This window comes from Glandiceps talaboti, chromosome 3 (assembly GCF_964340395.1).
Source record: "Glandiceps talaboti chromosome 3, keGlaTala1.1, whole genome shotgun sequence".
NCBI classification, from domain to species: Eukaryota; Metazoa; Hemichordata; class Enteropneusta; family Spengelidae; genus Glandiceps; species Glandiceps talaboti.
The window spans coordinates 31,818,862-31,844,340 of NC_135551.1; the positions used below are offsets into that span (position 1 = coordinate 31,818,862).

Genomic DNA, 25,479 nt, shown 5'->3' on the forward strand with positions numbered 1-25,479 from the left:
ACCCTGTCATTGATGTTAACCTGGCCTAAAACATCTCATAAGCTGTTTATAAGTTTGCTAAAAACAATGTCATCAGTTAGCAATGTGCATACATGGCTGTGGTTTAGTGACAGAACGTAATGGTTCACCATGCTCAATGCCTTGCAAGTTTGCATACACAAAGTTTCACAATTGTCATCTGTAAACGAGTGGCATACACCATGATTCACCATGATCATCTCTGCGAGTTGCATACACAAGGGTTCACTATACACATCTCTATACGTATAAGGTTCCACAATATAATGGAAATAACGAAAAGTAGAAGCAATAACATTTCAAGGAATCCATTGTGACAGAAATATTTATTAGCTTGTCTTCATGATGTTTTCCATATTTGTTTGTTTCTATCTCCCTCGGAAATCATGGTTCCACCAAGGGGGGTTTATAGGGGTGTGACATTTAGGGTCCACCTTTGGCAACTAAGCTCGTATGTATGTATGTATGTATGTATGTATGTATGTATGTATGTATGTATGTATGTATGTATGTATGTATGTATGTATGTTTACTTCATGTTTGTTTATTTGTTTGTGTACAAATTGTAACAAAACAACAAATTAAATTATTGTTCGTAACATATGTAACATGCGAAAACACGTCACTTGTCAGAAAGTTTGCGCATATCGACTCGCATAATATGCAACCCTTTGTTCCTTTCGTAAAAAAATTAAAAACAACATGAAAAATTTAAGAGAGACGAGAAAAGTTAACGAAAATACGTACGAAGAGATGCGCAATTTTATCACGATTGTACATGGTACGATATGCAAGGAGAAATATTTTTATATCCGGGATCTCGGCCAATGACGTCATATTAGATTCAAGATGGCGGCGATCATGTACTTCGTACGAGAGTAACGTTTTCCGAGGGATTGATGAAATTGTTAAGCCGAACAAGACTTTTTGTGCTCTATCATGCCAGATATAGCGTTTAAACTCGTGAATTGAAAGTTTGTACTCATTGATACTTTTTTTTTCTGTCGTATACATCATGGAAGGTCTAATTCTGAGCCCAGCTGAACAACAACTCTTTTCCGAGTGGTTTAGCTCGTGTGATGTTGAGAACACTGGCAAAGTTGTGCCAGCTCGTGCTTTTGACTTATTCATGACTTCGCAGCTTGCAAGGGAAACTCTCCAACAGGTAAGTCACAAAATTGCGCAGTGTCTATAAGTGGCAAAATCATTGTAAGTGAAGGGTTCAGAAAATGTGGCCTAATATTTGTAAACGTGACCCGATGGATAGATGGTAAACAAGTCACACCATATACCAGCGAGCCCGCCCCCATCATCACTATCCCAGTTCATGCAGTGTTCGAATATGACCTCCATTCATCGGTGATTTAATCCAATTCAAGCCTTCTACAGTGGTCTGCATATACATGTACGCACTTCAACATACATCTTTGCTAACACAAACCCCATCGCCTCATTCAGTTCTTTCCACACGGGTTACATGCCATGATGGGTGATATGAAATTGATAGTTGTGAAACACCACACCCACTCGTCCTTGCCTCAAACAGCACAGCTCGCAAATTTAAATTAGTGGGCACATATAAAATTTATTATTACACTGACTACATTTATTAATGTTGTCTATCTTAGAACATGTCAGTCAGAGAAACTCACTTATTTCATTTTTAAAAATCCTATTTTAGGAGGAAATCAGATACCTGGTTTTGTTTAGAAATCTTTGATACCGTTATTTGTAGAGTGTCAGAAACTAGGATAATTTCAGAAATAGACCATCCTGTCTGAACCAGTAACAGACATAACCAGCATGAAATCATTGGATATGATTTCTGTACCTGCATGCATGCTTTCCAGTTTGTTTGGGGATAGGGGTGCACCTGTCATTATTTAAACATAACAATAGGATTCTCTAATTAGTAGACAATAGAACAAGAACCTGTCTTTTAATGAACAAGGAAGACCATGTTCTAATTAGGTAGTATGAATCTCTCATACTCACTCTTTATTGGCATACTTCTTAGTAGTGAGGTTGTTCTTCACTCTCCAACATGAAAGAGCTGAGCAAATGGTGATGTTATTGTGTCAAAAACATTCCCAGTTCACCAAACAACTGACATTGTTATAAGGATGTCATGTCATTTTCAAACTTCCCATGTCAGTGTATAGTTTGTAAAAGGAGACAATTGACCTCAACTGGTCATCAATTTTGGGTCAACAATTATATGTTTATCAGTCTATATCTATATTAGATTGTAGTTACATTTGCACAACACATACTAGTCGAGTACAGTTCATGGAAAGTGATGCTGACTAATAATTTGAAGTCAGTTCAACAGACTGGTATATTTTGATGGAATGCATGCTGATAGTGACAAAGACATTGACAGAGCGGGATCTCAATGTTTTGAATTCTAAAAATTTAATATGTTCTGATAATTTCATTCACTCAGTAGAGTGTTGTTGTTGTTGTTGTTGTTGTTGTTGTTGTTGTTGTTGTTGTTGTTGTTGTTGCTGCTGCTGCTGCTGCTGGGAACCTTTGGAAAGTCTGATACAATTAGATTTTTTAAAGAATAATTTTCACCTAATGAAAAAACGTTAACTTTGTAGTTTCTTTGGCCCACAGGTACTGCCAAGTACATTTACATGTAAATACTACCCAGTATTGCATATAGATTTTCTTTGTAACATTAAGTTTATAGCGTTGACAACAAAGAGAAATGATATCTGAAGGTTTACGGTGTATTGCATGTACATACATGTTATTCTAACTGTTCTACCTGAACAATGGAGTTTAATTTGATCTTAATGTTGTTTGACTTCACATTGATTCACATGAATTGTGCTATATGTATTCAGTTTCACAGTAAGTTGATTTCATAGATCTAGGTTGGATCTTCATTACATACTTGAGCAAGCTTGATTTTCTTTGTTTTTCAAAAGCATAAAGTGAAGGTGAAATTTAAAGAAATAATTCTGCAGTTTGCCAACTGGGAAATCAGTAAAATATACCACAGTTTTGATAGCCATGGTAATCCTAATGACCTGTGCATGTGTAGTGGACTTAGACAATGTTATCTGCAGTCAGCCATATTACCGTAGTATGTAACTGGATGCATTCAGTAGATAGTTTTTAATAAAGTGTTCCTGAACTTAAATAGTTTTTAATTAAAGTGTTCCTGAACTTGTTGTTTAGTAATTTTTATGATTTCATTTGTTAAGGGAATAGACAGATATTTATATACATGTAGGTGTAGTTACCTACATTTGTAGCCCATGGACCTTGACTATCTGGCCTGACAACTGGCAAGTGACATCCTAAGGCAGATAGCCAAGTCTCTGGGCTAATGCCATACTTATGGACCAGATGAAAGCAAGAGTGGGACATTTTGCTGTATTAGGTATTGTTAGGCCATTCATGCAGCTGTGGAAAATTGACTGCAATTCTTTGAATTGTAGCATGACTGACTCTGCCTGTTGGCCATAAGATGCACTCTCAGTCTTGTAACTCAATTTATATCAGCAAGTATTATAATACAGTACATTCACTCATACATAGTTCACAATATTTCCAGCATGGCAATGATATATATTGTCATCCATAGAACTAAGTTTGTAAATATCAGTGTTAAATTACTAACAAATACAAATTTATAAAAATTGTGCAAATCGTAATGTGCTATGTTGCACACTTATAATCCTTTGTATTAAATATTAAATAGCATATGTACACTTGTAATCTGACAAACTAAATATTTATACTTATATAACTGTACATATTACATTATGTACATGTCTACTTTAAATAACTGTACTGACCACACACAGTTTAGTTAATAAATGCATTGCAACATTTGTTTACATACCTGGTAGTATGCTAATCATGATGGATTGCTATAAAATACACAATTGAATGTAGTTACTTCTCTATTGTCATCTATACAGAATTATGAATTATATTGTAATCACCAGATGTTTTTTTGTCAAATACACCTTTCTGTTATTGCCAAAGTGAGAATTCAGGATTTGGTTATTGTCAGTGTAAACCCATTCTGAAGAATGTTTATAAGCAGTGGTAAGAGTATACAAAGCATTATGTGGTACTAGACAGTTGAATCTGGCAGGAGTACAGAGCATTACATGCTAGACAGTTGTATCTCTGGCAGGGGTACAGAGCATTACATACTAGACAGTTGTATCTCTGGCAGGGGTACAGAGCATTACATACTAGACAGTTGTATATCTGGCAGGAGTACAGAGCATTACATACTAGACAGTTGTATCTCTGGCAGGAGTACAGAGCATTACTTACCAGACAGTTGTATCTGGCAGGAGTACAGAGCATTACATACTAGACAGTTGTATCTGGCAGGAGTACAGAACATTACATACTAGACAGTTGTATCTGGCAAGAGTACAGAGCATTACATACTAGACAGTTGTATCTCTGGCAGGGGTACAGAGCATTACATACTAGACAGTTGTATCTCTGGCAGGGGTACAGAGCATTACATACTAGACAGTTGTATATCTGGCAGGAGTACAGAGCATTACATACTAGACAGTTGTATCTCTGGCAGGAGTACAGAGCATTACTTACCAGACAGTTGTATCTGGCAGGAGTACAGAGCATTACATACTAGACAGTTGTATCTGGCAGGAGTACAGAACATTACATACTAGACAGTTGTATCTGGCAAGAGTACAGAGCATTACATACTAGACAGTTGTATCTGGCAGGAGTACAGAACATTACTTACCAGACAGTTGTATCTGGCAGGAGTACAGAGCATTACATACTAGACAGTTGTATCTGGCAGGAGTACAGAACATTACTTACCAGACAGTTGTATCTGGCAGGAGTACAGACCATTACATATTACAAAATCATACCCTGGCTGCACATGTCATGTAAACCTCATATGAATTTTTGCACATGTTGAGCAGGGCTACAGAAACTTGGAGGATGAAGGGTGTCATGATATAATACAGTTTCAATGAATATGAAGATCTGTATTCAGCAGTCTTCCCACTAGACAGATACAAAATGTTTAGAATTCAAAATTTTATATGGTTTAAATGATATAAACTGGGTTTATAGTAAATAGTAAGGGATAGGGGATTTTAACTGTCACAAGAAATTGTTGTGCACCAGTGGTGTACATCAAATTGCAGAGGGCACCAAAGTGTTCGGTATATGTTAACAAATTCAAGAATTTAAATGAAACTAGCTTCTTGCCGCTCACATCATAGACAATGAATAACTCAAATCATCTTGTCAGAATTAGACATACTAAATCTACATTTTTTATCATAACAATTTTTATGACCGTAGAAATGATGTACATTTTACAATAATATGACAATAGTAGTATGCATGTGATGTGTATTCCATTTCAGTCAATTTGTAATCTGATATTTATCTGTATTTTGTAAAATCACCATGTGAAACGTGTACAAGAAGTATTTGAGTCACATTTACAACTGCAGATGTACATGCACATTGATGTGTGTTCACATCTATTTTGGATTGTCTTGTCGTGATTGTGTAACCATGCATGTATTGATGACGATAATTATTAATGCTTTGGTTGACCTTTTTGCTGTTATACATGCATGCTAGCATGTTGGTGTAACGTTTCATTATTGTAGTATAGTTAAATATTACAAGGGTAACTCAGGACTATTGCCTAAAAAAGATCTGGATGACTACATTTTTAAAGTCGTAAATTTATCCAGATGCTCCTTTTGTGTTTTCCCATATGTCACAATTCAGTGTTTCTTGCTGGTATACACATGTAGAAGGTACATTTTATCCAAGTTCACAAGGTATTTTAAAATACTGGGTTCACCATCAGAATTATGGTGCAATGTATGAGAAACCGTGCCAGGTTTACCAGATTTCCCATTTATTTTCAAACCTTAGAATAGCACACATAGCTGAATATACATGTATTGTAGGTGTGGTATTATTTACAATAGCAGTATAATATTCATTTGATTTGCAGACTTTTCACCTAGACTGTACATGAATGCCCACCATTACTAAGCACCATCTCATACAGAAGAGTTAAGCTGAATTAAATTCAAATAAGTAGTGAGCATTGTCCATTTCAGAATAACAGTGACAAAGAACAAATCTGTACTTTTGACGTATATAGTATAATTACTGTGTGGAGTATAAAGGTTTTCTGTTTTGTCATGAGCATTGTAACAATATAAATTCCAAATTTGTATAAATTTATGCATAGCAACGGATACTTGAAATGTGACTTACAGAATGTATTGACCTCAATATCAGTGACCTACTTTTCACAGGACCAGTAAACTAGTGCAACATATTCAAAGTATTTTGACTATTGCAGCCCATAATTTTAGGTCTCTGTCTTTTCAGCTACATGTACCTGGAGAAACTTAATTGATAATTTGATATTAGAATGAAAATGACAGTAATGTGTTATAGAACAATAATTCATCATAATGCAGCATTGACTACATGCAAGTTATCTACAGCATTGCCTTCAGGCCATGCAAAGTAGCTTAATCATAAGTTATGGCTGTAGATATGGCAATTGCTATGTAGGTGATACAGGGCAAGTATCAGACACAGTCATGCATTACTATTTGTAGCGAATTTCCTTTTTGTCTACAATACACCTGCTACCTGTTAGTATTAGCCTCAGGTAGTTTTCCTAAGCTGCAAAATACTTGTGTGCAAAAAGTTTCTTTGTTCATGTACTTTACGTTACAAGTACAAGTATTAAATGTCTTACATTTATTAATTTTTTGTATTTAGTCCCATTTTATGTGCTAGGCTCTCAGTAGAAATGGCTGGTCAGTAGTTTTAGAAATCCACTAAATATGACCAAAATTGTAGAATATACAACTTAGCTTTCTAAGGGTGAACTGATACTGTATCTGTCTTGAATTAAGCTGAAAAAAAAATCAATTTATTAAAAAGTGGAAGTTTAAGCTATGACATTTGAGAAAGAAAGATTGCTGAGTTGTTTGAGTTGTTTTTTTACTGTATCTCCATTGACTCCCAAATGACAGATATTCCACAAATTTCAATTTTGGTCTTGCCTGATGTTTGTGTGGAGTACATGTATACTATAAATACTATAATATGTACAAGTCCATCATCGTGTGTGTTGGTGTCACATGATAGTAAAATCATGATGGCAGTAAATCACCCAATGGAAAGGAGTATACAGATCATTTTGATTATCTATAGAGAGACTGATGCCATGGCAATGCAAGGCCTGAGGAAACTAACACACAAATACCTCACAAAATGAGAAAGAATCTGTATCAGTGATTTGAATCACTTCTAGACTGATGTCGGAATGGTCAAATGCTTTGATGTTAGCTAAGTTCTATTTTGTAGGCTGACGCCACACTCAAAACCCAGACATGTAATTTATGTTTCATCATTATGCTACACTATTTGCTATTAACAATATGCCAAAGTAATGCTGTAGTTTCCTTTCTCTGGTAAAGCTATAGATAAGATTGTTAATTTTGAAAGGCTTTCAAACCCTAGTTGTATTTCCATGTTGGCATCCCACCTCCGGTGTTCCAAGCAATCACTACATTTTGAATTTTTGTGTGGTACGTGTAAGATAGTAAATGCAATTGCATCTCAAGTACTTACAAGTAAAATGGCTTGAGAAGATGGATGGGGGAGGGGGGGGGGGAGATCTGTAGGTGCTCAATGTTGATAGTTTTCAGGAAGGTTTCATCTAGACAGACACTAAAGCATTTTGACACTGCTCTCTATTACTAGGCTGTAAATAGACAGTAACTTTAGTAAGATACTGATATATCATGTCATTCAGCTCTCATCAGGCATCTCTGATGTGATATCTGATGAAGTGTCTCAACACATGTATTGTAATTTACAGACTACCCTCTATTTGTAAACAAATTTTCATGTTGTGTAAAGTGATATAATAAATGTGTTTACTGTTAAAATGATATTACACGTATCTAAGTCTCTGGGTTTTTCTTGTAGTTGCAAGTCATGATATAGTTTGGGAATAGAGGAACACCAAATATAGTGAGAGGTGCATGTATGTTCTAAAAATGAGTGCCGAGATTCTTCAGTGATCACATCTACTGAAACGATGGAACTTGACACCTCTTGATACAAGCACTTGTAATGTTAGCATATATGTAGGAGGATAGAAAGTCATGATTATATAGATATTAACACATCTAGATAGATAGGTACCATGATATCATTCAGTTTTATCTCATCTGAGATCAGGTTTAAACTTAGTCTGTTTACTGATGTTGGCAACTACCAACTACCATTCTGAAATTAGAATTTGATTCTCCTGTCTGTACCACATCCACGAACAGACTAATGCAAACTGTTCAATGTAATGAATCCAACAATGGATTATAGCAAGATGTGTTTTGACAGTTCCAGCAACAACAACAAAAAAATAATACAAAAAATACACATTAATACATATATGAGATGGATATACAATGTATTATCAGTAACTTCTCAATAAAGTACAGGTTTTCTGATAATGTTCTGTAGGGTATGCAATCATGTGATATCCTTCTTTCTGGGAATTTGTACTGTGTAACCTAATTTTGAAACATGTGCTTTGAAATTGTACTTGTCTGCTCAATTGAGCCCACCATTCATACAGGTTCCCTTGAGTTGATGTAACGGACAAGATATCTATACAGTAAATGTGTAATCGACTAATTGTACTATTTATGCATGTACATTGTATATAGCATTATTCCTTCCTCTGAGTCAAGCAGACTACAGCCTGGCATTTGTGAAATTCAGTGAGATTTACACAGTGACAGTAGATATAATAATGTGAGTTTTATATGGGACTTTCACACATGTTGCTGAAAGCACTTCACAATTATTACGTACATGTATGGCATGGACCTATAATCACACAGCACCTATTTATACTTCTCAAGTTCTAGTGGAACTTATGAACATATAGCTATGAGTTTGTGAATATCAATTAATCAGAAATATTTATTAAATATTATAAGTGCCTAATTTCAGTACACAGTTATGCTCACAGTGCTAAACAAGGAAAACCTAAATAGATGTGTTTAAATGCCACTGCAAAGAAAGAGATTAGTCTTTCCCTGAATTTATCAAGATTATGTGACTGACAAGATGAACTGAGATCAAGGAAGTGTTGTCCTGAATATGCTACCTTTATATCCAGATACCTTAGCTAGACTAGTGTGGTACCTATACTACAGATACCTTAGCTAGACTAGTGTGCTACCTTATATCCAGATACCTTAGCTAGACTAGTGTGGTACCTATACTACAGATACCTTAGCTAGACTAGTGTGGTACTATACTACAGATACCTTAGCTAGACTAGTGTGCTACCTTATATCCAGATACCTTAGCTAGACTAGTGTGCTACCTATACTACAGATACCTTAGCTAGACTAGTGTGGTACCTATACTACAGATACCTTAGCTAGACTAGTGTGGTACCTATACTACAGATACCTTAGCTAGACTAGTGTGGTACCTATACTACAGATACCTTAGCTAGACTAGTGTGCTACCTTATATCCAGATACCTTAGCTAGACTAGTGTGGTACCTTATATCCAGATACCTTAGCTAGACTAGTGTGGTACCTTATATCCAGATACCTTAGCTAGACTAGTGTGCTACCTTATATCCAGATACCTTAGCTAGACTAGTGTGCTACCTTATATCCAGATACCTTAGCTAGACTAGTGTGCTACCTATACTACAGATACCTTAGCTAGACTAGTGTGCTACCTTATATCCAGATACCTTAGCTAGACTAGTGTGCTACCTATACTACTATTCATATAAGAATTAGGACTACAATATCTACATGTATCTCTCTGTCCTACAAGATGATTTAGATTATTATAAGATGTATAAAAGATTGGATTAAAATTTCACTCATGGACTCTACTAAGGTTTATGTTGTTTCCACCCAGTTTTATGCAAGGAAGATTTGAAGATGAATTAATTAGTATTGGCATGGGTTGAATTGTTTACATCATAGGATTAAATTTGAAGATGAACTTAGATCAGGGAAGTGTTCACAAACATACATCAAAATACTTGTACGTGCCATGATATTGAATAATCAATAGCATCGTGACTACGATATATATCACTCTGTCCTTCAAGATGGTAAAGATTACTGTAACTTGTAAGATGTGAGATTGAAACTTCACTCACTTGTCATTATTATGGTATCCACCATGTTTTATGCAGTTTCTATCTATTATGTTAAGAGGATTTGAAGGTAAATTAATTATTACTGGCAAAGGTTGACTGATTTACATTGATTAGATTTTATGTTAATTAGAAGATATGATTAGCAAATAATTGAATAGAATTTTTATTATTGATATATGATATGTAATTACCATAATTTTGTATTCTTATGTTTAAATACGCACACTTTTGGAAAGTGTTACTGGTAGATTGTTCATAAATTTATCCTGTGTTGTGATACACATTATCTTCTTTCTTTTGATGTGTATCTGATCAGATTGATTGACGCAATATAGTGGTCAATAAATAAGTCTGGAGGACATATTGAAAACAGGGAGATCACATCTCTTTACAGATATTTATTTAAGATTTAGTTAGTATGTAGCTTTAAAGATAATTTTTGTACTTGTTTTGAGCTGAAATAATGATAAATTAACACCTAGAGAAACAGGATATGAATAACGGAGTCTGAGAGAACACTTCTTTATCTCTTTCAAATTTCTCAATATGTAGATTGTTTGAAGAAAATATAAATATGGCCAACATCATTCTGTAATTAATCTGTTCAAATTTTAAGCTTTGAGATACTTCTGTCACATTATTATAGATTTAATTGTGAGTACTTTGTTTGCATAGGTAGTGCAAAGACAGCTGTAAGATGTCACTGCTTGGTTTACAGGAAATGCATGTCAGCAGTTATTGATTACAGTATATCAAGATTAATTAAAGATGTGAAGGTACAAATCTGTCAGTGTACAGTGTATAATCCTGAGATCTGTATGCATCACACAAGATGAAGACATTGAGTCTGGGCTAATCATTCCAGATCTATTGAGATCAGTCTTACACGAGATGAAGATGGTGTCTGGTCAAACATTAGATGATGCCAACAACTGATGGCACCGTGTAGACTGTGATTACCATCATAATACCATGTAACATACATGTATACACGTATTACAATACAATGTATCATTGTAATCCTGTAACGATATCAGACCAAAAACAGCAGGATTTTTTATAAACGTTCTTTTCTTCCATCAGCAATTTCAATTTTATATGCCAGGGAACTTTAATTTCATGTTTATGTTGCGAACGTTGTCTTTATAGCTGTTATCTTATCCAGTTCCCATTTTAACTTGCTGTTGATCAGCACTGCACTGTCTCTGTAATTTTAGCCTGTCTTGTTGTGATCTATGTTCTCTGATTATTGTATATGTCAATTTTTGACCTGAGTGACTGAAACTTGATTTTTCCGTATATACACTGTTGACAATAAAGTTATTTCTATTTCTATATTTATATAATGCTCCCCAGGGGAAGTGGTGGGAAAGCATAACAGATAATGGTTTTCATAGAGGTATGTGCTGGTGGTCACGGGTGTAATGATCAAAAAAGGACTGTTGGCATATTTTTTGAATTTAAGTAGTATTTAAAATGTTTGTTAACTACGGGTTTGGGAGGTATGGCCAAAGTGAAAACGTCTACCAATATACAATGTATAATCCCAAAACAGATCCATTGCTATGAGTTTTCAGGAAAAAATCCTCCAGTTATGTACCTGTACATGTACCTTTAGTCTGATGCTGTGAAGGTATTTCTAAAGCATGGAAACATTTCCCCATCTTATTGATCCCATGATGTTTATGGAATTTCAGATGAAAAATTGACCCATGTTTAGTGATTTTTTCATGAAAAATTGACCCATTTGGGCAACACGTACCCAAACACATTCCATTTTAAGTTATTGTTGATCATCTCCATTTGATACAACCTCACAGAAACCTATAATCTTGTCTTTTGTAGAGAATAAATCTATTTAGATTATTGATATGGGTCAAGTCACTCTAACATACACACATGTCCAGTAATACGCAACAACATTAATTACAAAGGTTGTTAAAACGACATTTAAAAATAAAATATTGATACTTTTCAAATCTAAATACCAACCAAGGTATTGGATTTTTAAGAACTGTTACAGAAGAGAATGCATACTATTTGACTTATTTTCCCCTTTGTAATAATAGCCTGTTTACTGCACTGTTGAGATACATCATTGAGTCCTAACTCAATTGATTACAAGGGCTGGGAAGTACAACCAGCTAATGATGTATCTCAACAGTGCAGTAAACAGACTATAGGGCTGGGAAGTATAACCAGCTAATGATGTATCTCAACAGTGCAGTAAACAGACTATAGGGCTGGGAAGTACAACCAGCTAATGATGTATCTCAACAGTGCAGTAAACAGACTATAGGGCTGGGAAGTACAACCAGCTAATGATGTATCTCAACAGTGCAGTAAACAGGCTATAGGGCTGGGAAGTGCAACCAGCTAATGATGTATCTCAACAGTGCAGTAAACAGACTATAGGGCTAGGGGGTACAACCAGCTAATGATGTATCTCAACAGTGAAGTAAACAGACTATAGGGCTGGGAAGTACAACCAGCTAATGATGTATCTCAACAGTGAAGTAAACAGACTATAGGGCTAGGAGGTACAACCAGCTAATGATGTATATCAACAGTGCAGTAAACAGGCTATAGGGCTGGGAAGTACAACCAGCTAACGATGTATCTCAACAGTGCAGTAAACACATAAAACAGGCTACCTCCTAGACTGTCGACAGTCGCTCGCGCCTTTTTTGCCCAAAGTTTTATCTAAACTCCGATCCCGCGCAACACTAGTCTAATCGCAAATTGAGGGCCGAAGGCCCGAGGTCGAGGGCCGAAGGCCCGAGCCTTCGCAATACGGCCCTCGAAATCAGTTTGCGATTATACTATTACTAGTGTTGCGCCGGACCGGAGTTTAGATAAAACGTATGGAAAAAAGGCGCGAGCGACTGTCGACAGTCTAGCTACCTCCCTAAATTCTACTCATTAATTTTATGAATAGAGATAGATAAATAGCAGTCATGTTACAATGTAAATAATTATTACATGCTATCAACATAGTAAGCTCATTATTGTAATTGTCATAGGGAAAGTTATATAATTTATTAACCATTTTGACTGATAGTGATAATCTTTGTGTAATAAGCTGTGTTGATAACAGATATGATTTTATCACCTGTTTTTAATTATGATGTAAATACTGCCATATTTGTAACTTCATACCTTCAAATTAAAATACATCTGTGTTCAATCCAATGTCATCCAATGTATTAAATTTTAAGTTTTTGTTCCAAACACAAACTTGAAAAAAAATTTTTGACCACATTTACTTCAGTCTTTGCAAGAATAATTAAACAAAGACAAAAAAAAAATCAAAAAAAAAATCAGGGAACAATTTTCAAGTGTATGTTTGAAACAAAAGCATAACTTCATACCTAGGGTACTATCATTTGTTGTATATTCTGACTTGACTTCTAGTTCTACATGTAATCTGATTAAAATCTGATTTGGTGAATACAGCTCCACATCTTTATTTACCTCTAACTCCTTTGATTATTGTTATTGGTCTGGGATTTCAATCTTCTGGAAGTGAGATCCTTCTTTCCACTCCCTGAACAACAAAATGGAAATCAAACAACAATAATCATAACAAACAGAACAGATCCAAGATGTAGTTGTTTGTCGAAAGAAAAAAAATAACTGTGATAATTTGTTTATTGATTACATTTTAACATATTACAAAAATTATATGTTTATGACTTAGCTATATAGCATCCCAGTTTTGTATTCACTAGCTAAAAGCTGAGAAATTTTTATTAAAATTATGTATTACATGTTCATAAACTATATACAATTAGAAAATGTGAGACTGTCAAAGGGAAAGGACCTCTCACCATGCGTGATGCAGAGTAACCTCAATAATTGGACTAAGTAAGTCACTTGAGAGGAAATAGTTATCCAATCTCCATCAGAAACTGACAAAGTAAAGGTGCAGTCTTTGTTGTATTCTGACAGGTCATGTTAATTGTGCAGTGAAGTAATTTGATTTATGAAGTACATTTGTATCTAGCTGTCTCACCTCTCCTTCTCACCCTAGCTTAGATATGTCAGTGGTCAATGACATTATAACCTACAACTGGTGTTGTAGTAATGTTATATTTGATATACCGTATACTTACAGTGGCTAATAGTACATTTTAGATTCCTGTAAAAGGCTGTATTAACATTTAACAAGCATTAATTTTAAATTTATGTTAAAAGGTTCATACCATGTGTATTTATATGTGTAAAAATGTATAATGCACTTCCAGAACAATTGTTATATTGTGATAGGTAATTTTATACATTTGGATATGAGTCTCTTTGAAATAACTTTGTTGTACAGACTTCAGCTCTGCATTCAATATCTAAAATCTCAGAAGTGGAAATGGTGTTATTTCATACACATGTATTATTATGATAAGGACCAAGTGCCATATGCTTTTCTTTTGAACTTCAAACACAACACAACACAACACAACACAACACAACACAACACAACACAACACAACACAACACAACACAACTGTCAACACAACACAACACAACACAACTGTCAACACCACACAACACAACACAACACAACACAACACAACACAACACAACACAACACAACACAACACCCACCCCACAATACAAATAAATGAATTCAATTTATATTACTTTATAGTGAACACTTCACTAGAACTATAATTGTATCATAGTAACTAGTGACCATGTATGTTATATATAGATTGGCATGGCCATGAACATGTACATGTAGGCATATAGATGTTTATTTTTGTCTTCATATGGTGTATGAGTCATTTTAGACTTAGAGCTGCAATATAGGTTTTTAAGTTGTAACATTCAACATAACAAATTGTAGGCTTTATTTAGAGGCTCAGATTAGATTAGGATTAAAATTTGGGGTTATAGAAAAACTGTTGTTGGCAGAGCTGTAGCAAAGAATACACAAAGATTGATATATATTTCAGCTTTACATTTCAGATTTCAAACGACCCAGTAAAAGTCACAAGTGACAAAATACAATAAATAAATAAATAAATAAATAAATGAATGAATAAATAAATGAATAAATAAATAAATAAATAAATAAATAAATAAATAAATAAATAAATAAATAAATAAATAAATAAATAAATGAATAAAAGCAAACATGGTCTTATCTAATCCTTATAAAGCCACCGTGACTGTAGTTATAAGATTATAACACTTATACCAGAACCTTAATTAAATCATTGTAATCATGATGGGTCTTATATGAAAGACCTGCTAGATGACAGAAATCTCAAGTGTATGTCTATAGTCTGTTGTTGAACATAATATAGCTGATAACTTTATGTTATACATGTTGAATACTATTACACCAAAGCAATCTGATATGTAAATGATGGTTGTCATAGTGACAATAATTTAGGAAATTATCAGTGAGCTTTAAGATTGAGTATGAATGTTTCCTTTTTCTGATTAGATATTTTATCATATGGTGCAATTAGACTGCAAATATTCACTACTAACTACTACTAGGGTACTGTATGTTGAATACTGGAGATTGAGAGATATTGGTTTCTAGCTATTCTTAGCTTCATTTGCATTCACTCAGTTTTGATTTGACGTTGAGTTTAGACAGTTAATGGTTATCGTGAAGGCCTAATTCATACTATTATATGGGTAACTTGTCATTTTGGCGCCTGTCCGTTTTGGCCCAAGACATTTCGGCCTCACCCTAGCCATTTGGCACTGTACCCAAGATGGTTAGGGTTAAGGTTAAGGTTAGGGTTAGGAGTTAGAGTTACATTGCAGGGTTAGTTTATGAAAGAAGGACCACAATAATTAATTAGTAATGCTGATTTGTCTTGGGCAATGGTGGCAAATCATCTTGGGTAGTGGTGCCAAAACATCTAGGACAGAAACGATCAGGTGCCAAAATGTTTAGAAAGCCATTATGTACTAGATTTTACTGCTGAACATATTAATGAGCAAAAATGAAGTGCAGTCAACTACAATTTACTTTTAAACAGACATAGCATGATACAGAAAGATGTCCATTTTGTCAAAGGAAAAAAACCTTTTGGCGGTATTATTAAATGAGTGATAAAGTATATGTATGTTTTCTGATCAGTGGCAACCTTGTAATAGCTTCACATCACCTATATCCAGTGGTATTTCCTTGTTTTATTTATTGTAGTAATTGAAATTTCTTGAAATCTTGAGTGCAAATGATGTCACGTTCAGGTTGCTGCCTACATGTATGCATCATTTGTACAGGCAAAAAGAAACCCATGTGCAGCAAAGGTCAACTAAACCTGGCATCTTCATTTTGCACCACTACTCTTCAACAGCCACCAGAGAATGTTATTCTTATAAGATTCATCTAGCAAGACTGATTGACAGAACATTTGATTTTTTAAACGTGTATCTTATAGATATTTTGGGGACTTTGTGTTTTCAGCAAATTGGAATATTCAAATCCCCCATGGTTAAGATTACTTTTAAACTTATACTAGTCCTTATTGATACAGCAAAGCTCATGGACAAGTGTAACAACTACTGGTACAGTGTTTCTTGAATTGTTTTCTTTTGCAAACATACATTTATTAATGAACAAGTAGATTCATATTCCATTATTTTACAGACTTGATCTCAGTTGAAGTAATAGTGTACAATATAAAAAAAGTTATATAGAAACACAAGTATCTTGTGGATAGAAAGGTCAGTTGACATACAAAATGTCATGCTCAGTACATGTATTTCATAGTTTGAGCGTTTTGGTTTCATGCCTGCATTTGTAAAGCATGATCAGATATATAATATATTAATAACATATTTTCACTTCCTCATTCTGTATACAGATCAGTATACTATGTGGTGCTACAAGACTGGGTCACTTTGGTCGTAGTCAGTTTTACATTGCATTGAAGTTGATTGCTGCAGTTCAGAGTGGTTTGCCTGTCAGATTAGAGAGTTTAAACTCAGGAATGGAAGTACCTTTGCCAAAATTGCAGCAAACGAAAGGGGATCAAGGTAAGATTCAAAGTGCAAGAACCAGGAAACCAATATGAATACTATGCACAAACAATGGAATGGTTTTGGACTTAACAAACATCCACTGTCTTAAAAATGTTTGAGCTATCTAGTTGTGGAGTATCTGCACAGTACAGTTGACAAACTTTATAAACATATGTTGTATACCTAAACATTTTATTTTATTTTTTTTGTTGGAATTTTGTATCCTGTTTCCCTATTTTTGCTTTTCAAATTGTTTGAGTGTTATAGTTAAAACATTAAAACATGGCATTACACTACGTATATATTACAATACATAACATGTATTTAATAGTATTACCAGTTGTACCAAGTTGCAAACATAGCACTCCACCTAGTGTAATGTATGCAGTGAAAAACTGAGACTCGTATACAAGTTCATGTAAAATGTGTGTATTAGGTAGTAAACTAGTGAATCTTCATTACTTGTGGCCATAAATGTGCTACATCATGTACCAATGACAGTGTATGCGGCATCATATACCAATGACAGTGTATGCAGCACCCTCAAGTCCAAATGAACAAGTGTGATTCACAAACAAATTGACATACATACATACATAAATTCATAACCTAATATTCCTTCTGGAACTTAAAGGCACCAACTCATTTAAACAAGTTAGATTGACCACCATTCTTTCTACGATAACACTCTCGCAAAAATGTTTTGATCAGTTTTCCTTTATCCTTTTGAATCTTTGTAACGTTTTCAAATATGGTCTTGTGATGGAAAATCGACCTTCTTGAACTTTTCATCCACAAACATCACTTGTTTTGTCAAAGTTTCATTTGAGGACCTCACAACATGTTCATCCCAGCTGATAGTTCTCTTCTTGATGTATTAAGTGATTTTCTCTGCTTTACTAAATTGACAAAATCTTTTCATTTCTGTATTTCCATGCCCAGTTGATATTTTCAGCACTGGTATCTCCATCATTTTTCAATCTTTTTATTAAAGGTTAGGTAGACATGTATGTAGACAACTAGATATACATCTACTATAGATTCTGTATAGACCTGCATTTTATTCATGTTCAGTCACATTGTTGAAGAAAACCTAAGAATGGTATGATAACTAGCAAAGTGCTGTCAACAAAATTTGTTATCCTGTGTGAATATTGTAACAGCGAAAGTCAAGGTCAGATATTTTTAGCTGTAGATTTGCAAACATATACATGTAGCCCCTTGGATGGCTGACATACAATAAAACCTGAAATCATATATCTATGTATATGTAGCTGAAAAATACCTCAAACACATTAGTTCAGACCCTGGTCACTCTGGTGTGCATTTTACAGGAATCTTTCCAGGCTGTTATAAATTATTTGTAATCATGTACAAGTGTGGAATTTAACATTTCCAATAATACCATTGTCTTTTTTCACATTGATATATACTTAACCGTCATGAACGCCTTTGTTTTTAAGATAATAAGTAGGTAAAATATGTATGAGTTCCCCAAATATTATACCGATGTTCCCCATCAAAATTTGGTACAAAGTATGTAATGTAAGTTTACCGTACCCCCCCCCCCCATTCCCTGTTATGAGGGTCCCAAAACTTAGCAAAGTGTTGAATTTATTTGATTTATGATTATGAAATAATGTTTTACCATTGCATAAAAGAGACCTAGTGTATGAGTCTTTATCTGGAATTCAGCAAAAAAAAGAAAGTTTTTGGCTTAGTCTCTGCAGCTTAATTGAGAGGGACTGGTCTGGGCACATGTATTTTGATATGGTATGTACATGTACTGAGTGTCGAGTTCAGTATTTTCAAGTGATGTCTACAGATTGAAATAAAATCCTAGTTTTCATGCTGAATTATAATGAAAATGGTGTGCATTGATGTAGAAATGTCTGAGAGATATTGCTGAGTAGAGTTATATGAACTTTGCCAAACACAGGATATCCTGCTGTTTCCTTCACTAGAGAGGTACATGTGTACAGATGTTTGTCAGCAATCTGCTCTTTTTCAAACAAAACAGATGAAGGAACACTTCTGAGACTTGTGATATTGTTCTCATTTTCTTGTGACGAACTCAAAAAATATACAATGTAGTTGTACCTAGGTTATTTAGTCCCCAATGGGCACTGCCCGGAGGGGACTTATAAGTTATATTTTGGGTTCCATCCGTCCATCGAACCCTCCGTCCATCCATCCATCCATGTGCAAGTTCAACTTCACCCTCATATCTCTGGCATGCACCAACTGATTTCAACCAAACCTGGCATAAAGGTAACATACTATGTGAGACATATGCACGTCACTTTGTTTTATGACTGAATCGTATTTGTTGTTCTATTTCACAATATGCTTTATAACTTTTGAGGTTTTTAACTTATTTAGTTCTTATAGCAAATTGGTCAATAAATTATGAAGTTCTGAAATCTACAGACACCATTCAAATTTGCACAATAACTTTGCACAATAACTTTGCCATAAAACACACATGTTGGGGAGTACATGTATGTCTTTAATTGAGGGTTTGTTAACAGCTACATTTTGTATTTCTTCTCTTGTTTTCAATGAATACATTGGTAGAATATATAAACATTTAGAATTTCTAGAATTTGTTTTTTTTTTACACACTATGTACACCTGCTGTTTAATACTGAGACTTTCCATGTGTATGTACATCATGTATTCTGTTAAACCCATAATTCTTTTTTGCATTTAACAGAGAATAGGTTGGCGTTTTCTTGAACAAAGAAATTTGAATGAAGTTGTATTTTTGCATTTGATAGAAACGGTACAGTTTGGCTTTTCAGCATTCAAAAATGTCAACAAAATGTAATAAATTGCCTTCAAGGTTCAACTCATTAAAGTTGTGCCATGATTGATAAAGAATTTGTAAGTGAGACGGTTGTCACATTAGTAATTATGAGTCTGTATATTTTCCATTCAGTAATTTTAATAATTCTGTGTATAATTTCCTATCTAATACATGGAGATAAGAAATGAGCCCAGCTCAGTAATTATAATTTTCTATAATAAGTACAGATTTTTTCATTTGATAAACAAGAAACAAGCTCAGCAGATCTGTAATTTTAGCAATTCTCCATATATATTTTTCTGTGATAGACAAGAAACAAGCTCAAATCTATAATATTAATAATTCTCCTTATATTTTGTGAAATTTTCTATCTGATAGACAAGAAACGAGCCCAGTTCAGCAATCTAGCATTTAGTCAGAATGTCAATGAAGATTATCTACCCCTGGACAAACAAAATGAAAGGTGAGAAATTCTCCTTTGGTGGTGATCTTAATTGCTTCTAAATATATTCAGTGTAATTTAACCTTTGTGTGGCATTCATAAACAGGTAATGTATGATGCCTATCTCTTGTAATTAGATGTCCTATAATTACTACATATTCTCCATGTTTGATACATATGCATACTTTTTACAAGGACTGTCAGATCAAGAGGTAGGTAGTACAGTGTGTTTATTACCAGGTTACTATCATGTTCATGCATTGCCACACAAACTTACAGGAATGGCAAGTGAAATTAGTCTTGTGATTACATGTGCATGCACACCAGATGTTTACCCTATCTGTCTTGCCTGTACATCAATTGTATTAAATTATTGTACTGTTTAGAATGGTGAGGAAGTGTCAGAGTTGGTGTACTCACTCAAAACAGGATTATTTTCCTCCTGTTGTAATAATTCAAAGCAGTAGAAATTAAATTCAGTTGAGCATGCAAATAATTATTGCAAAGGCTAGAGGCATAAAGGCTAGTTCTGGAATACCTCTTAAATTTATCAGATATGTTTTCTTTGAATATTTGATAATTGTATGTTGTGTTCTATAAAAAATCTAATTGAAACTGATATGAAGATGACAACCAAATGGAAGCCAAGAATTAAGTCTATGGTTAGCATTGTTATTGTGTCTACGAATAGATATACTATTTAAGATTTCAGTTGAAATATAGGCAGTACTGCATGTTTATTGGAGTTGCATATTTAAGTTGATGGACTCATTTTCAGGATTTAAATATCCGTGCAAGCCTATGCTTTCAATTTAGAGATATTCTGTCATGTGTATGTATATACATGTAAACAGTGCCAAATTCCCACTGATTTCCAGTTGCATACAGGGTAGGGCTGAAATTCAGACATGCATACAGGACTGAAATCCAGACATGCATACAGTGCTGAAATACAGACATGCATACAGGACTGAAATACAGACATGCATACAGGACTGAAATATAGACATGCATACAGTGCTGAAATTCAGACATGCATACAGGACTGAAATATACACATGCATACAGTGCTGAAATTCAGACATGCATACAGGGTTGAAATCCAGACATGCATACAGTACTGAAATTAAGTCGTACATACAGTGCTGAAATTCAAATATACATACATACAGGGTTGAAATCCAGACATGCATACAGTGCTGAAATCCAGACATGCATACAGGACTGAAATATAGACATGTATACAGGACTGAAATACAGACATGCATACAGGGTTGAAATCCAGACATGTATACAGGGTTGAAATCCAGACATGTATACAGGGTTGAAATCCAGACATGTATACAGGACTGAAATACAGACATGCATACAGGGTTGAAATCCAGACATGCATACAGTGCTGAAATTCAGACATGCATACAGTACTGAAATTCAGACATACATACAGGGTTGAAATCCAGACATGTATACAGGATTGAAATCCAGACATGCATACAGTGCTGAAATTCAGACATGCATACAGTGCTGAAATTAAGTCGTACATACAGTGCTGAAATTCAGACATACATACAGGGTTGAAATTCAGACATGCATACAGTACTGAAATTCAGACATACATACAGGGTTGAAATCCAGACATGCATACAGTACTGAAATCCAGACATACATACTGGGTTGAAATCCAGACATGCATACAGTACTGAAATCCAGACATACATACTGGGTTGAAATACAGACATGTATACAGTACTGAATTTCAGACATACATACATACAGTGCTGAAATCCAGACATACATACAGGGTTGAAATCCAGACATGTATACAGGATTGAAATCCAGACATGCATACAGTGCTGAAATACAGACATGTATAGTCACTATACATGTAGTATCCTTATTGTGGAGTGATATCAATATCTGGAGTTTGTAATTTATCATAGAAATATCCATTATGTCATTCCAAGAGGTAAAGAGATCAGGGTGACATTATTTTTTGCCCTTTAATCCAATTTTTTTTAAGTGACTTTCTTTGCTACTTAATATAATGTCCTTAGGGTTGACGTGAAAAGCAGGAAATTGTATTTTGTATTTCCTTATTGGATGCATGGTGATATTATGATCTCTTGGTAAGAGCAGAGATGTTGGAAAGAGTTCATATGCATACAAAATATATGTAGACTTGTTTTGTTCAGTCCTATCAGGAGTTTCAATCACAGTGAGTGCTGGCTGATAGGGTGGCATGACACATTGTATTTTACATGCTAAATATGAGCAATTTTGTTTCCATATTGATTTTAATATCAGAACCACTGTTGATGAGACTTATTAAGGACAGGAAAAAAAAGAGACTTGTAGTGGTGAGATAAACTTTAGAATGATGTAAAGGTCAAACACTTGTAGGAAAAATAGTCTATAGCTTAGTATGTGTTCACTATATGAAGACTCGGTGAGATGACTATTTCATGTATTCCTTTGATGTTACATGCACTGTGAATGTAACACCTAGGTTGTCACATGATTCATCTTATCTGTCAGATGGTGTAGAATTATTTATAAACTCTGTGAGGATAGTCAACTAGCCTTAAACTGTCTGTCTGTCTGTCTGTCTGTCTGTCTGTCTGTCTGTCTGTCTGTCTGTATGTCCGTCCGTCCGTCCGTCCGTCTGTCTGTCTGTGTCTGTCTGTCTGTCTGAGTGTCTGTCTGTCTGTCTGTCTATGTCTGTCTGTCTCTCTCTCTCTCTCTCTCTCTCTCTCTCTCTCTCTGTGTGCATATTTGGGTGTTCTAGATGATAAATCAAGTAACATAATTATTCTCATTCAGGTAAAACAACAGTTCTCATTTTGTGGCTGTGAAATTTTCATATTATGATGAAAAACAAACACTGCCTTGTATTGACAAACTGCAAGGTAACAGCTGCTGTCATTGACCTTTTTCCATTTTTGTTTATTTCTCAAAATTATATATCTAAATTCATTTGTATCTTTCAGACCAAATACTGCACAACAAGCTCAGCAACAACAGGTATCACTACCCCCACCACCATCTAAAGAAAACATTCTAACTGGTCAAGTAGTGTTTCGTCAAAGAGTAAGTGTCATTAATAATTCTCAATAATTTTGTATTTAGAACTACTAAAACATATTTTACAAGGCTAATATTGTTTGTTATCTGTAATCTGCAATTTGTGATGGTATAAAAAATAACACATGGTCTGTGTTGTAACTGTATTCTTGTATTCATTTATAATATGTGCTGAAGATAGGAATATTGGAATTCTGAAATTTTATTGCACTGTTGATGAAATTAACTTTTGTTGAAGACAAGAAGTCTTAAAACAAAAAGATTACTGAGCTATATAACTACAGTTACTGTCAAAGTAATCTGACAAATTGAATGATATTATTTATATATGGGTATAGGTTAGATGTGAAATATGGTGACAGTATGAAATGTCACATACCTCAAAATAAAACAAAAAAAGGGGAAAAAATAATGTACATGTAGATTGAAATAAAGATGAATACAAAGAAATAGTGGCAATCATGATCAATGAAAATAATGTTTTTATTTCTGGTTATTTAAAGAAAAAAAATGTGTATACAACAAGGTATATCATTATGTATGTCGGTCTGTCTGTCTGTCTGTCTCTGTGTCTGTGTGTGTCTCTGTCTGTCTGTCTGTCTGTCCATGCTGTGGGCAGTTATTAATGTGCGATTCAAACACATTGTTCAAACCATATGACAATACTATGCTCATTATTTCATTCAATATGACTATATCTTTCTCTATTCCCTATCATAATTTAGGACATCAATTTAAATTCTACATATGGTAGTCACATTTAGCATAGTGAACTATTACAGCTATATTTTCTAATTGATTTCACTAGTCTAACAGACTACCCCATCTTATACAATTGGTAGCATAAGTACCATGCTACAGTGTAGTTTGATAGTCTAGATACAATGTTTAGTAGTATGTACTGTGGAAAACTGCTAAGGTGTAGTTTAATAGTCTAGATACAATGTTTAGAAGTGTGTACCCTGGAAAACTGCTACAGTGTAGTGTAGTGGTCTAGATACAATGTTTAGTAGTATGTACCCTGGAAAACTGCTACAGTGTAGTTTAGTAGTCTAGATACAATGTTTAGAAGTGTGTACCCTGGAAAACTGCTACAATGTAGTTTAGTGGTCTAGATACAATGTTTAGAACTTAATTGTATACCCTGGAAAAATGCTAATTTAATCATGTTTAGTAGTGTATGTACTCTGGACTACTGCTAATTTACTAGTCAAGATACAATGTTTAGTAGTCTATCTGTCCTGGACTACTGCTAATTTAGTATTCTAGATACAATGTTTGGTACTAGTCTATCTGTCCTGGACTACTGCTAATTTGGTAGTCTAGATACAATGTTAAGTAGTGTACATGTATGTGCCCTGGACTACTGGTACTGCTAATTTTGTAGTCTAGATACAATGTTTAGTAGTAGTGTATGTGTCCTTGAATACTGGTAATGTGATAATCTAGATACAATGTTTTGTAGTCTATTGGACTACTACTAATTTTAATGATTTAGTAGTGTAGATACAATGTGTTGTAGTCTATTGGACTACTGCTAATTTAGTAGTTTAGATACAGTGTTTCATAGTCTATTGAACTACTAACTATAATTCCAAGTCTTGCAATTATGACATGTCACAGTAGTTGTTTATAGATATTCTTGAGGTATTCATATGACCTCAACAAGTGATTAAGTCTATGGTTTCAATGAATATAGAGATTGATTATTCACCTGACTGTTTCTCCTCAGTTCAGATTTATTAAGCAGAAATTATTTGGTATTTTATGAGGATAGATATTGTGATGCAAAATTTGAATTTTCAATACTGTTTCCCTTTTCTGAGTGAATAGATATCTTTTGAAATACAGCCATTATAAAGGTACTAATCAGGTGTCTTTCAAACTGCAGTGCAATTATGCTGAAAATGTAATCTCAC

The 25,479-nt window shown here is 34.3% G+C and overlaps 1 protein-coding gene across 1 annotated transcript in view; it reads left to right on the forward strand.

Annotated features, from left to right (window-relative positions):
* Positions 1-877: 877 nt before the first annotated feature.
* The window catches only part of LOC144433387 (ralBP1-associated Eps domain-containing protein 1-like), a 67,415-nt gene continuing 42,813 nt past the window's right edge, over positions 878-25,479 (forward strand). Inside the window, exons 1-4 of the mRNA XM_078121690.1 lie at positions 878-1,183; positions 17,072-17,255; positions 20,416-20,500; positions 23,467-23,566. Of these exons, the coding sequence (XP_077977816.1) occupies positions 1,034-1,183; positions 17,072-17,255; positions 20,416-20,500; positions 23,467-23,566 (519 nt within the window). The 5' untranslated portion in view covers positions 878-1,033. The remainder of the gene's footprint in view (positions 1,184-17,071; positions 17,256-20,415; positions 20,501-23,466; positions 23,567-25,479) is intronic.